General features: G+C 42.9%; 1 protein-coding gene, 1 non-coding gene and 1 pseudogene across 2 annotated transcripts; all 3 read left to right on the plus strand.

Annotated features, from left to right (window-relative positions):
- Positions 1–286: 286 nt before the first annotated feature.
- LOC133883619 (large ribosomal subunit protein uL5-like) lies at positions 287–3,143 on the plus strand. The gene is made up of 5 exons (XM_062322993.1): positions 287–436; positions 516–623; positions 1,495–1,537; positions 1,639–1,834; positions 2,786–3,143. The coding sequence occupies exons 1-5, from the start codon at positions 434–436 to the stop codon at positions 2,979–2,981; spliced, it is 546 nt and encodes a 181-aa protein (XP_062178977.1). The 5' UTR covers positions 287–433; the 3' UTR covers positions 2,982–3,143.
- On the plus strand, positions 2,213–2,295 carry LOC133883808 (small nucleolar RNA snoR117). Its single transcript, XR_009903012.1, has one exon. It is a non-coding gene; the product is annotated as a small nucleolar RNA snoR117 (small nucleolar RNA).
- A 1,278-nt stretch (positions 3,144–4,421) lies between the features above and the next one.
- Positions 4,422–6,652, plus strand: LOC133930106 (berberine bridge enzyme-like Cyn d 4; annotated as a pseudogene).
- Positions 6,653–15,893: the final 9,241 nt, after the last annotated feature.

Genomic DNA, 15,893 nt, shown 5'->3' on the forward strand with positions numbered 1-15,893 from the left:
CATTATCTACATCATAAATATTTTTACAACTATTTCGATAGTGTTTTGAATTTTAAGAGTATTAAAATATTTTTTTTTTTATTTTTTAACATGTCGCCTGTTAAAGGATGAAAGCATATTGTCGTCGTAAGAGTTTAGATTTGCAATTTTCTTAAAACAGTCACATATATTTATAATATTTTGATTTAAAAATATAAAAACAAAAAGGTCCCAGCAGGCAAATCCGCAACTCGTTTGGGCCGTCATGGGTCTCACGGGCGCTGGCTGATAACCCGGCCCACTCAAAACCCTCCTCGCCACCCCACCTCCACCCTCCCCTCTCTCTCTAGGGTTTCCCTCTTTTAATCCCACGCCGCCACTTCACGCCTCCCTCGCGACCCTCCCCTCCGCCGCCGCCGACGCAGAAGGTCCCGTCACCACCGCCTCCTCCTCCATGGTAACTCTCCCTCCCCAAGCCTCACGCTTCCGCATTTCTACGGAGCTAACCTTTGCGCGCGACGTTGTGCCCCGCGCAGGCGTCGGAGAAGAAACAGTCAAACCCGATGAGGGAAATTAAGGTGCAGAAGCTGGTTCTCAACATCTCCGTCGGAGAGAGCGGGGATCGCCTCACCCGTGCCGCCAAGGTTGGGCCCCAGCCCATTCTCGCGTATCAGATCTTGGAACTGGAAATTGTTTAGTTTTTTATTATCGTCTGAGTATCTTGCGAGCTATTTTCCTCGAATATGATGCGCTTTTTGGTAGTTTCTTATCTTTGTTTGATATGGTCGTGTAATCTGTAGCAATGTGAGCTCAGAGTTGTTTATATCAATAAGCGATTCTTGTGGCGGTAGAATGGAGTCGGTTCGGGCGGACTTTAAATTAAATGTAATTTATCAACCTGCCTACCTATTCAACTGTCCAGATGTTCAGAAAAGTTTCCTGGCATCATATAGGAGATAAGTTTTTTTTTTTTATAATCATGTTAGAACTTGGAAGTGCTGATCATTGACAATAGATTAAGAATTCAAAGCTCAATGTGGATTAGGAATCTGCCGAGCTATTTTATTGTCAGCTGCCAGTTGTTCAGATAGTTCTCCTGACGTGATAACTTTGTTTATATCCATTTTGGAAATGTTGATCATTGGCAGTAGAATGAGAGTCAAAGTTGAATGATTTGAGATTGTAACACGAGACAAGGAGATTGTTATGCTGTTTTTGCATATCAAAGTTGGCCTGTTCTAGTGTACAATGTAGTTCTCGCAGGTGGTTTCCTGAAGCTGGATAGTCGGTATCATGCTACATATTTGTTTGGCTATCTAACATGCAAAGGTGTGCTTTTTTAATGTAACAGTGATTTTTGTAACTAATTGGCTCTGTGGAACCATAATTTTTATTGGAGAAATGTTTCATGACCAAATGAGTCAAAAGTGTTTTAGGTTTTGGTCAGCTTGTTCATAGCATTAGTCTTACCTTCAGCAAGTAGCAGTAAATCCATTTTTGCTTCCACACTTGCAGGTCTTGGAGCAACTGAGTGGACAGTCACCAGTGTTCTCTAAGGGTATATTTGCCTTTCCTCTTATTACTGTTTCTTATCTCGTTTTCATAGCATCTAGAAGTCTCTTCTTTGGATAACATTTTGTGGTTCTTCATATTCTCCAGCTAGATACACTGTTCGCTCGTTTGGTATCAGGCGTAATGAGAAGATTGCGTGCTATGTAACTGTAAGGGGTGAGAAGGCAATGCAGCTTCTGGAGAGTGGACTGAAGGTCAAGGAATATGAACTGCTGAGGAGGAACTTCAGTGACACAGGGTGCTTTGGTTTTGGAATCCAGGAGCACATTGATCTCGGCATCAAGTGAGATCCGTAACCTGTTCTCTTTATAATTGATTGGAACTTGCAGTCATTGATGTTTTATAACTTTGAACATGGCCTAGTTGTAATTTCCATTCATACACATGTTTTTTGGCTTAGTTGTATTTCATGTATTTTTTTAGACTCCAATATTCACCCTAAGTACCTGTTTGGATGGGTGGAATTTGGTTCAAATCTCTTTGGAACGGCAGGGATATTAGTTTATTTTTTCTTCCATTTTGAAAGGATTGATTTTAATCCCTTCCTATCTGAATAAGTAGTAAGTCAATAATTTTCTCATTTTCTAATACTTAATGCTACGTATGAACCTATACAATTCTATCCTAGCATAACTTCCAGATAATTTTTCCTGTTCTATTGGGCCAATGATTTGAATTAATTGTCCGTACCATCTGAAGCCTAGCATTTGCTGGACTACTGATGCACCTTTAACTCTGAGGCTTAAATATCTCTTCTTATTTGTTTTTAGAGCTTTTGGTCGTCTGATATTATTTTTGATTTTGAGCAATTCTATTAGCATTGTCAACAGTGTTTGATCTTGTTTTAGTTAATTCTTTCTTTGACTATAGGCAGTCAGCATTACACATGTTGAACAATATGAATATCTGATCATATTATTTGCTTGACAAAATTACTTTCTTTCTTAAAAAAATGTGTGGATATGATTTAATTTGAACATCAACATCTTGAGTTTCCTGTTTCAGTTTCCAGCACATTGATTGTGCTGCAGTGCTTGGCTGTTCAAAATGAACATAACCTTGTCTGATACTCCTATAAACGTCGAGGATGACAACCATTGCAACTGACTACAACTGTTGATGGATGAAAACTATATTTGCTTGTGTATATCATCATTGATTGATTCCCGTTCTTCATATTTGCATGCTGCAACTAACAGAAGGTAGTGACATTTCCATGTAACTTTGTTGTCAGGTATGATCCTTCAACAGGTATTTATGGAATGGACTTCTATGTCGTTCTTGAGCGTGCTGGGTATCGTGTCGCCCGTCGTCGCAGGTGCAAGTCCCGTGTTGGAATCCAGCACAGGGTGACCAAGGAGGATTCCATGAAGTGGTTCCAGGTCAAGTACGAAGGTGTTATCCTCAACAAAGCCCAGGCTAGCACTTAGAATCTGATGTGTAGGCTCTCAGCCGTTAGACTGTTATGGTCTCAAAGGAGTCCTCCACTATGCAAGTTTTCTGGTCTACTTTGTGCAATCCTACCGAGTCTTGTTACCTGAGTCAGTTTTGAACTGAAAGCTGAAATCATGGATACACTTTGTTTTGTTTTAGTTTCGCAATGCGCATGTGCTGATGTGCTTCGTATATTGCTCTGAGTGACATGTCTTTGACCTTCTGAGCTCTTGATCTCGACCTACTTACGGACGAATCTTGCACGGCCTTAGGTCATGGTGCAATTCCATTAGTCTCCTCCTGGGGTACGCGATGCAATCAAATGGCGACTAGCCTTCTACCTCGTGTTCCTGGGTTACATCCATGGTGGTAGCTGCGCGTGAGGTACGTCGTCAGTTGTCACCGTACGCAGCTCGTAGAAGATGAATAGGGCGATGTCACCAGCACGTCAACATGTGAGAAGCATTTGGACCGGGATGTGAGTTTTTGACTGGCCATTGGGTCTAGTGCAAAGAGTTGTATTCGGCCGTTTTGCTTTGCTTGTTGACGATTAAGTGCTGACAGCGTTGTACAACCAGATACAATCAGCTCTGGTTTTTCCAAGATTATCCATTGTTTCAACGATTATATACTGGTCCAAGCTCAAGCAATTTTATGCGGCCATCCTGCATGTAATACCATTGCTAGCTTCGTTTTCCGTACTCTCCCGCCACGGCAGCCACACAAAAAGTCCAACGGCTTCTAGTAAGCATACGCGGCTCGGCAGCCTAGTGACAGACAGTGCCATGTTTAATTCTCAGTTACAAGAGGGAAGACTTCAGACCAATTCACGTTTACAGTTCAAGAAAAAAAAAAGAATCGCATCGTATTTTCATGTGTTCATATATGGCCGACTTTCAGATCTCATCCAGTCTTCAGATGTAACGGGAATGATGTGACATATGTAGAACGTTCATGGGATATTTATCGGCGTCGGCCATCTCTTTGGACTGATATCCAACTTCAGTGTACACCGTGGACATTACCCAGCCAACTAACTGTCGCCAAGTGGGCCGCTTCGGCAAGATGGTACCCATCTCTCTCGAATCAAGGAAAAAAAATTCAGCCTAATATATCCGATATATCCGGTTACTCAGGTCTACCGGCCTAATATTTGGTTGAGCCAAGCACATTTAATATGGCAGCACATTTCAATTCCTTTCTTTGTAGCGTGAGCAACAGAACTACTATCGTGCTGATTAATAAAAATCAAAGCTCTTTGATATAAAAAAAAGTAGGAGGCCATGTAGATAGTTGACCATAACTTTTCTACGTATCCAGCTGGAATAGTGTGCTAGAGTAGCTAGCTTTGCCGTTTCTAAGAAAGGAAAACAGTTCGCACGTGTGCCGAAGCCACAACTGGCAGGGCTATATATGTATAGATCGAGCTCGGTGCCATGCAAACACTGCAAAGTTTGCAAGAAGCAAAGATGGCCACGGCCAAAGTCTTTGCGCCGGTGCTCATCTTTACCTTCTTGTGTTCCTATTCCTCCATCTCTTCCCTAGCTTCTAACGATGACTTCCTCCAATGGCCTACTAGTTGTTTTGGGAGCCCAAGTCATCTTGGCTTTTTTTTTTCTTAGACCCTAATAAGGATCAGTTGAACTATTTATTTTTTATTATTCTCCTCTTCTTTTAATATACTTCGACAACTCTCTTACCGTCCTTTCAAAAAAAAACATTTCACTTGTGTACATTTCGAGAATCAAAAGACATCAAATTCAAAAATTATCAAAAATTTTGATCAATAAGTAAACTTATCGGACACACCGGTAAACAGGATTATCGGGTTTATCGATTTTTTTTAACGATAAATTTTTAACATGCGGCGGTCATGACTACGAGGTCTGTCCTATCGGTCCGAGCGGTCCCAGGTGTTCGCCGTGGTCGACCTGTCCAACCTCCGCGCCGTGCGTGTTAATCAGCAGACGTCGACCGCGTGGGTGGACTCCGGCGCGACGCTCGGTGAGCTGTACTACGCAATCGGGCAGGCGAGCAAGCTGCTGGCGTTCCCAGCCGGCCTGTGCCCGACCGTCGGCGTGGGAGGCCATTTCAGCGGCGGAGGCTTCGGCACGCTGCTGCCCAAGTACGGCGCTGCCATCGACAACGTCGTCGACGCCGAACTGATTAACGCCAAGGCAGGCTCCTGAACAAGAACACCATGGGAACCGACGTCTTCTGAGCCCTCCGAGGTGGCGGGGGAGAGAGCTTTGGCGTCGTCCTGTCGTGGCAGTTGAGGCTCGTGCCCGTCCCGCCGACGGTCATGGCGTTCAGCGTCCCGGTATCCGTCGCCCAGGGCGCCGTGGACGTCGTCACCAAATGGCATGTAGGCCCTGAGGGATCACTCTTCCTCGCGACTGAATCAATCTCGAGGCGCAATCAAGAACTAAACGCTCCTGAAGGTGGAAGGCTGTACGGGACGGCAACAACAGCGTTGAAGAACATAGTGGATTTTTTTTTGAGCAATCAGACCTTGATTGCGTTTTTCATTGCACTAATCAACTGCAGGAGCACACAGGTATTTTAAAACATGCGAGTGAGCCACAGAACGTGCCATCCCACGATCCGGTTCTTGCTCCCGCCGCTAACTACTTTGACTGGACGCTAACTGAAAGCTAACTTCTAGCCTAAGCTTCTGACTGAAGCTGAGGACTGAATCCTCAGCCACGCATTCACGCCCACGTACTTCTGCTAGACTCGTGCCTCCTCTGCGATGCTTGCGGCATCTGTGACCAGTCAGGATTATTCCAACATGGCAGGAGGTCGCGCCAGCTCTGCCGGAGGACCTGTTCAGAGTGCAAATCCAGAACCAGGTGGCCCAGTTCCAGTCCCTGTACCTCGGCACATGCGACGCGCTCCTTCTGGTGATGAGCAGCCGCTTCCCGGAGCTCGGGGTGCACCGCACGCACTGCAAGGAGATGACCTGGATCCAATCCGTGCCCTACGTCTACCTCGGCAGCGGCGCGACCGTGGAGGACATTCTGAACCGGACCACCTCCGCGGCCGTCTTCAGCAGCGGCTACAAGGCGACGTCTGACTACGTCCGGCAGCCCATCGCCAGGGGCGCGTGGCCGCGTGGGAGAAGATCTTCACGTGGCTCGTGGGTCCCGGCACGGGGCTCATGATCCTGGACCCCCGCGGCGGTGTGCTGTACAACATCCAGTACATGAACTTCTGGTCGATGGCCGGTGGAAACGGAGCGGTGCAGACGAAGTGGATCAGGGACTTCTACGCGTTCATGGAGCCGTACGTGAGTTCGAGCCCCCGAGAGGCGTACTTCAACTACAGGGATCTCGACCTCGGCGAGAACGTCGTTGTGGGCAACGTCAGCAGCTACCAGGCCGGCATGGTCTGGGGAGAGAAGTACTTCAATGTAACAACCAGAGGCTCGCGATGGCGAAGGGTGAGATAGACCCTGACGATTATTTCAGGAACGAGTATAGCATCCCACCAGTTATGCCGAGGAAGTGATCAGGCGGCGGTCAGAACATTTGAGAACAAATTTAGTTTGCTGGCCTCTTTCTTTTTCGTATTTGATAGCTACACATTTAACTTTGTATGTATATGTATCTTGCGGCACAAATTTCATAAAATTACACAAAGTGTGAAAAATTATCACAAAACAACACTTCTTTGCTCTCTTGTCACAGAACCACACGTGCTTTGTATAATTTATCAGAAAATTACACCTCTTGGCTTAACAAGGAGAAATATTGATTGCTGCAGAACTACAAATGCATTTTGTCAAAAAGAATTTATTGAAACAAGATCAAGGACAATCAATAACACTGGTACAGTTCCACGAGTTGTTACAATGCGCAATAGAAAAACAAATACCCCTCATCTTAAATACCTGATATGTTAGCCCCCTCATCTCTCTAAACCGGACAATAGCCATCCCTGTCCTCCTAGCCGGGTGGCTTGTATCAAGCTCGATAATCATGTTTCATACCTGAGAATTGAATATCGAAGGATCGAGCAAGTACTTACGTGAAAAACAAATAAATAAGACATAAAATTAGTAATGGGTTGTAATATGATTCATCACTTATAATAATAGTGGCATATCATAGTTGTGACTCGTCATCTATAATAACTCATCAGTACCAAATCATCCTAACTAGTCATTAGTGATGGATCAAGTTGTGACCCGTCATAAATGATAAAACTCATCAGTGACGGGTCGTCCTAGACCAGTCATTAATGACGAGTCATTGTATTTTTTTCTTGTACAACACCAATAACTTATGATATGAATATTTTTTATTTTTTTTCTTATTTTTTCTCATCTTAGCAGAATTAGAATAGGAACCATTATATATTTTTACTCAAGTTTAATGTAAGGTGTGACGATGATAGATACAAACACACGTTCCGAAAATAGTGCAGAAACTTCAGAGGTGAGGACTCAATCTTTCAGACCAAATTTAGCCTTGAAAAATTCGCCAAACCGGGCAAAGTAGAGGAGAAATAGATGTAACTTTTTCTATAGATGTTCGTAGAGTAAAGAAACATAAAAAACGGAATCCGTATGTAAAAGTTATATCTGTTTTACCAAAAGCACTCCGATTCACCTATCAAATTGTGATCGTTGGCATGAGATATTCAAAAATTCATAAAATATTTGTACAACTTTGAATAAAGAAAATTTTTATATATAAATCAACAATTCAGTAATCAAATTTAAAGACCTGAATCTGCACTTTGGGAGTTTAGGGCCTGGATGACACCGCCGGATAAGTTTAGGGACTGCTAGCGTATTTTACTTAATCAAAATTAGGCATAGATGTATTGTGATGGTAATATTGTAATCCAATGGCCACTTTACAAATAGAAAATTGTTGTTATACTCCAACCATTTTACGTGATGTTTTAGACCACAAAGATATTTCATTGTTTGGAAAGATTATATTGTGATCTTAGTCACAACACAGAGAACAGTGCTCACACAGTAGACTAGCAATAAGTGGTGTAATGACTATTCCTTAATATCACATTAGTTGGGTGAGGGTATTTATAATCGTACCTTAACCACGCTAATCATCATTACATTCATACATCTTATCCCTAAGAATATTCCCCTTGATTGTAGGGATGACCCTAGAATATTCATCGGTATTACGGTTTATGTACACTGCAAAACCCTAACCTAGCCATGACCGACACGTGTCCCAAAGGACATGTGCTGAGCCTCCTTGGGCTTAACATCGACTTCATTTTGGTCATCTTCCCGTTAGACCCTCTTTGACTCGTGTGCTCCTCTCAGGGTCACCCTTCATTCTCTTGCCAAGGGTCTCTTCATCGCATCCATTCGCCCTATGGGCTTCAACCTCTCCTTTACACTCAGGCCTCAGGCTTTGCTTCGCGCCCGGCCACCTTCCAGGCTTTGCTATCACTTCTGCCCTTGGGCTCCTCACTCCGCATGTTCCCTTCAAGACCATCACTTACACCTCTTGGCCTCCTATCCTTCGTTGTATACCTTATGACCTTATCCCTGCAAAGCATAATGAAAACATCCCTATTGCGACATTTGTATTGCTACCTCACATTTGGGGTTGGCTGATGTGGCCAAAGTCAACAAAGGGGGCTCACGCGGTACCATTCCCCCAACAGTGGCCTCTTCGTGGTTTTGGTCCAAATTCGGAGGGCTAAAGACAAGAATCTTTAAACAGTGGGGTGGTACCCCCTCTCTGAATCCCCCCTTCGTCCAGCTGAAGTCAACGCCAAAATTAATAGAACTAACATGCATGTTGAAGACATACATACATACATACATACATACATACATATATATAGTATAGTACTCCCACATACGTATCTCATTACGTAGGAAGTATCTCATGTGATAAATGGTATGTACATAGAACATGTGAGTATATAAGATCATCCAAGTGGTATGTATAGTTTTTTAGGTGGTTTGCACATATTTGTTTTAGTGTATTACATTTTATGTACAAATACAAATGTATTATCAAAATCTAATAAAATTTATGGAGTTCTTTTCTATTTTTTCATGTAGTTCACATTGGAGTATGTTAGAATGAGTATATAAGTATACTCTTAGTGAAAAAGGAGTATATCCAGTTTATTTATATGGTATATCATAGTAGATAGTATGTACTTCTAGGAGTACAGACTATATATATATAAATGGTGCGAGGGTATATTTCGCTTATCATAGTATATATATATATATATATATATATATATATATATATATATATATATATATATATATATATATATATATAAGCGAAACGTACATGTTCATTTATCACATGATGAAACCAAAATATACCCTTCGCACCATTTATATACAATATAATATGAACAAGGGTTCCCGATCTTCCGAAAGGTTCTGGTAACTCTCGATTTGATGGAAACGAGACACAAGTCGATCCGGCTTCCGAACAACACGATCCGAAACCCCGCAATCGCAGCACCACGTCTCCTCTGGTTATCAACCGGCGTTGCACGGTTGACCTCGCCAAGAAGGCTAAAATCCTTGCCTGCGAATCGAAGAACACAAGCAAGAACAAGGAAGAATGCAACCAAATTGCAGATGAATGATTAATCTCACGAGTTGGGGTCTCACAAACCGACGAAACGGCGAAACTGTTCTTGACAGAATAATCTAAGCAAAACCCAACCCTAATTAGGGCGGCGGCTACTGTATATAAAGGATTAGGGTCGGCCAAGGACCCCTGGACGCGTCCCAAATGGACTCCAACACGATACATGGCCCAACGGACCAAAAACGGTGACGCAGCACCGGGACAGATTCTGGACGCTGACTTGTTTCGACGTTTTCCGTTGACTCAGAAGGAATTTGGACCTCAAACCAACGCCATTGGTTTCCTTATGAAATTATCTTTCCAACCATATGTGAATCGTCGAAAACGGAGTCCGGATGCGTCCTGGGCGTCCGTTTTACTGCTCGCTGGTCCTGGAGGTCGAGGCTGATTCGGACTCGAGTTGGACTGGACCTCCTGCTGTTGTTGGACGTCCTAGCTGCTCCTCCACGCCTCCAAGCCTTCCTCTATGTGTCTCCTTGTCCTCTCTATGATTCCTAAGCAACACATAATTATTAGGTAGTAATCTATTCTCAAAATTATATAAAGAGTTGCTTAGGAACGAGCTCACCTCTAAATTTAATTGTCGTGCGCGAGCCCTTGTGATTGGACCTTGAAAGTTCAATGGAGGATCATTGTATGTATCCGAGGGAGTGATGTCCTCATCATCCTCTCCCTCTTGAATTGGAGTCGTCCTCGACTCAAGCTCATCATCGGCTCCCAAGTAAGGTTTCAAATCTGCAATGTTAAAAGAAGGACTAACCCCGAACTCTGGTGGCAACTCAAGTTTATATGCATTATCATTTATTTTCTCAATTATCTTATAAGGACCAGTAGCTCTTGGCATTAATTTAGACTTACGCAGCTCTGGAAACCTATCTTTTCTTAAATGTAACCACACTAAATCACCCGGTTCAAGTTTGACTTCTTTCCTACCTTCACTACCAGCAATTCTATACTTTTCATTCATTTTTTCGATATTTATTTTAGTTGTTTCATGCAACTTATGAATAAAATCAGCACGTGCACTAGCATCACTATGTGTTCTTTCAGTGGTAGGTAAAGGCAAAAGATCAATAGGAGCGCGAGGGGTAAAACCATACACTACCTGAAAAGGACTTACCTTGGTGGTAGAATGTGTTGCCCGATTATAAGCAAACTCCACGTGGGGCAAACATTCTTCCCACATCTTCAAATTTTTCTTCAAAATAGCTCTCAACATGGTACCCAAAGTGCGGTTCACTACCTCCGTTTGGCCATCAGTTTGTGGGTGGCAAGTAGTAGAAAACAATAGTTTTGTACCCAACTTATTCCATAGAGTGCGCCAAAAGTGACTCAAAAATTTAGCGTCGCGATCTGAAACAATAGTAGAAGGCATACCATGCAAGCGAACAATCTCTTTGAAAAAGAGGTCAGTAATATAAACGGCATCATCACTTTTATGACAAGGTATAAAATGTGCCATCTTAGAAAAATGATCCACAACAACAAAAATGCTATCCCTCCCCCTCTTAGTCCTAGGCAATCCCAAAACAAAGTCCATCGAAATATCTGCCCAAGGAATAGAAGGAACAGGAAGAGGCATATACAAACCATGTGGATTCAAACGAGACTTAGCCTTTTGACATGTGGTACAGCGTGCCACGAACCGCTCAACATCTCTCCTCATCTTTGGCCAAAAGAAATGTGTGGCCAACATATCCTCCGTCTTCTTAGCACCAAAATATCCCATCAATCCTCCTCCATGTGCTTCCTGCAACAACAAAAGACGAACGGAACCAACTGGAATGCATAGACGATTAGCTCTAAACACAAATCCATCATTGATCACAAACTTGTTCCACGTACGTCCCTCTTTACAGTTCAGCAATACATCTTTAAAATCAGGATCAAGCACATATTATTCTTTTATTGAGTCAAGTCCAAAAATTCTATAATCAAGTTGGGACAACAAAGCATATCGTCTAGACAAAGAATCAGCAATTATGTTATCCTTCCCTTTCTTGTGTTTGATAACATAAGGAAAAGATTCAATAAATTCAACCCACTTAGCATGTCTACGATTCAGATTATGTTGAGAACGAAGATACTTAAGCGATTCATGATCTGAATGTATAACAAATTCTTTAGGCCACAAATAATGACGCCACGTCTCTAAAGAATGTACAAGTGCATACAATTCCTTATCATACGTAGAGTAATTAAGAACAGGGCCATGCAATTTTTCGCTAAAGTATGCAACGGGCTTACCTTCTTGCATCAAAACACCTCCAATGCCAATTCCACTAGCATCACATTCTAGCTCAAAGGTCTTACCAAAATTTGGAAGTTGCAGCAATGGCGCGTGCGTAAGCTTGTCCTTCAAAGTGTCAAAGGACTCCTCTTGTGCCTTACCCCAATGGAACACCACACCTTTCTTTGTCAACTCGTGTAAGGGGGCAGCAATGGCGCTGAAATCCTTCACGAAACGACGATAAAAACCTGCAAGTCCAAGAAAACTTCTCACCTGTTTGATGGTTTGGGGCACCGGCTAACTCTTTATGGCTTCAATTTTCATCTCATCCACCTCAATTCCCTGTGGAGTAATAACATAGCCAAGAAAAGAGACTCGATCCGTGCAAAAGATGCACTTCTCAAGGTTACCAAATAAACGTGCATCACGTAAAGCATTAAAAACAGCACGTAAGTGATCCATATGTTCATCCAAAGGCTTGCTATAAATCAATATATCATCAAAGTAAACCACCACAAATCGTCCAATAAAAGCTCTTAAAACCTCATTCATCAAACGCATGAAAGTGCTAGGTGCATTAGTTAAACCAAAAGGCATTACTAACCACTCATATAATCCGAATTTAGTTTTGAAAGCTGTTTTCCATTCATCTCCAAGTTTCATTCTAATTTGGTGGTAACCACTACGCAAGTCGATCTTTGTAAAAATTACAGAGCCATACAACTCATCAAGCATATCATCAAGTCTAGGAATAGGATGGCGATATCGAATAGTAATGTTATTGATGGCTCTACAATCAACACACATACGCCAAGTACCATCTTTCTTAGGAACCAAAATCACAGGAACAGCACAAGGACTAAGGCTCTCACGTACATACCCGCGGTCCAAAAGCTCTTGGACTTGCCGCTGAATTTCCTTAGTCTCCTCGGGATTGGCTCGATACGCAGCACGATTTGGCAATATTGCTCCCGGGATCAAATCGATTTGATGCTCTATCCCTCTCATAGGTGGCAGTCCCGGGGGTATCTCAGCTGGGAAAACATCCTGATACTCCTGCAAAAGGTTAGTGGCAGCAGGAGGTATCGAACTAATAACATCATCAAGCGAATACAAAACTCGTTTGCAAACCAAGGTGTAGCAAATATCATTATTAGAAATTTCAGCAAGGTCACTTTTTAGTGCAAGCATAACACCACCCTTCAATTTTATGCCCTCTACCTTAGAACTAGGTGCAGACTTATCCTTTTTAGGTGGGTAAAGAGAATTAGCAACTTGCTGATTTTCAGATTTAGTATCACGCAAATTAGCAGCTCGTTCTTTATCAGCTTGTACAATTTCAGCAGGGGTCATAGGAACCAAAGTAATTTTCTTTCCTTTATGCATAAAAGTATATGTATTACTTCTACCATGGTGTATAACATCATTATCAAATTCCCAAGGTCGACCCAATAAAAGTGAGCAAGCTTCCATAGGTACCACATCACAGTCAACATAATCAGCATAGGAACCAATGGAAAAAGAAACTCTGCAAGTTTGTGTTACCTTAGCTTTTCCAGCATCATTAAACCACTGAAGGTTATATGGATGGGGGTGTTGGCGTGTGGTCAAGCCAAGCTTCTTGACCAAATCTGAACTCACCAAATTATTACAACTACCTCCATCGATGATGACACGTGCTCGTCGATTTTGGATGACGAAGAAAATCTGGAACAAGTTATGGCGTTGCAGCTTCTCTGGTTGTTGTACCTTTGTGCTGAGCGCCCGCTGCACAATGATGCTCCTATAGGTCGCTGTGTCATCACTGCCCAAGATTTTGTTGCTCTCCTCAACAACTGGTTCTTCTTCTTCTTCTTTCTCAATGTCAGAGGCGCTGATGTACCCATCTTCCGTTGCAATGTATGCCCGCTGACTTGGGCAATCCTTCTGCACATGACCGAATCCATGGCAGTGACGGCACTGAATGCCAGAGGTGCGTCCCGTTGATGCAACAGAGGAAGCACTCTTGGAAGGTCCCTGCAAAACAGAATTTTTACCTGAGCCTGAAGGTCGTGTAGTGACCGGATTTGGTGCCGTAGCTGCTTGTTGCTTGCTCGCTGGTGAGGGAGCCCTATAAGTGGATGGTTTGGACAGCCCAAAGGATGGTCCTGTGCGCGGCGTGTATGTGGTGCTGGCCTTGTACTTGCCCTGCTGCTCACGCCCCTGCAACTCCTTCTCTGCAAGCATAGCAAACTGAAACAACTGGTTGACATTGTTAAATTCTTTATAATCAATAATATCCTGGATTTCACGTCTCAAACCCGAATAAAATCGACAAATAGAATCTTCGTTTCCCTCTACTATGCCACAACGCATCAAGCCCTTTTGAAGCTCACCATAATAATCCTGCACAGATTTATCTCCTTGTTCTAAGCGCATCAATTTCTTACGCAGGTCTCTATGATAAGATGGGGGAACAAATCTATCACGCATAGCAACCTTAAGCTCTTCCCATGTACGAGGTGTGGCACCATCTGCAGCTAAACCAGTCCACCAAATAATAGCAAAATCTTTAAACTCACTAGTGGCTTGTCTAACTCTATGTTGTTCAGGTACTTGGTGGGCACTAAATTTTTGCTCTACTGTCATCTCCCAATCAAGATATCCCTCAGCATCATAATGTCCCGAAAAAGAAGGTATAGTAAATTTAACCTTAGCATAAGGATCTTCAGGAGCTCGATTATACATACCTCGATGGTGGTGGTGATGTGGAACGCCACCCATACCTGTGGTGTTAGTGCGAAGACGACGCCGTAATCTGTTTTGCAATGTCGCCGCTGGATCAACATTAACATCGTCATCATACAACTCATCACCGGTGTTGCTTCCATTCACATCTTCGTTGTGCACAGGACGGTTTTCCAACGCATTTACCCTATCGGTGAGCTCAGATAACCGTTTGTCCACCCGCTCAACCGCGTTTGCGAGTTTCATCTCAATTATCGCTTCAGTGACAGCCTTGATGACTGTCTCCTTCATCTCCTTCTGAGCATTGTCTACAACAGCTTGTAGCTGCTCTTGGCTGACACACTCCTTGAAGTCCTTTGGCGTTTTATCTCCTTCAACTGACATTGTGGAAACAAACACAACAACAAACAGTGAAGGTTATCCCTAATAATCGTACTACAAAGGTGGAGTGGTGCCTCTCAATCAAGATCAGCAAAGGTAGACACCTTACCAAGCTCTTACCAGGGTTCTTACCAGCAAAGCAAAGGATACCTGGAAGGCGTGCGAGCGATTGCAGGGATACAAACCAGTGCTGTCCAGAAGAATCTGTGGAGCTTGGAAGGCACACAAAGAGAACAAATATGTATATGTGGAACACAAATCAGAAACAGATAGTAATGCTGAATTATAGTCCCAAGTACTTGTTCTCGTTGCTGGCCTAAAGTGTTGCAAGTACCAAGTATGTGTGATAAACAAGGTGGAGAAACAAGTATGATGGATAGCAAGAGCAACAGAAACAAAGAACTAAATAGCACACGCTAACACAGCTCACTTTGCCCTTCTCTATGTGCTCCTCTAGATATTGTTCCTCTTTTGCCCCTCTCTTTTTTCTATTTTTTTGGGCTGTCGTTGTTTTTTTGGAAAAATTCGACTTTTTCTTTTTTATTTTTTTGATATTTTTTTTTTCACTTAGGAGCACACAAGAGGGAACCACAGAAAATTTGAGCTTAAACAAGTGAAAGACGTGACCTGTAGAATTTTCTGAAGTTCAGCCGGAAAATGAGAAAAATATTTGGAAATTGAAAACTCAAACTTCGGAGGCGAATTCGGGAATTCTGATTTCGCCGAACCCGACGTAGCGGGGACGAACGGATCCGAAACGCCGTTTCAATGCGAAAAACTCTGTGAATTTTCTGAAAACGGAGTTCGTACGCGAAAGTTATGCCCGATTTAAGAAACGACTCCGAATTAGAGGACAAAACGGGAACAAAGTGGGGAAAATATGCGACGGAGGCTAGGGTTTGATGGAAACGGTAGGGAAAAACACACGAACTGGACTCTAACACGACCTAACCAGC

Source organism: Phragmites australis, chromosome 10 (genome assembly GCF_958298935.1).
Source record: "Phragmites australis chromosome 10, lpPhrAust1.1, whole genome shotgun sequence".
Classification (NCBI taxonomy): Eukaryota; Viridiplantae; Streptophyta; class Magnoliopsida; order Poales; family Poaceae; genus Phragmites; species Phragmites australis.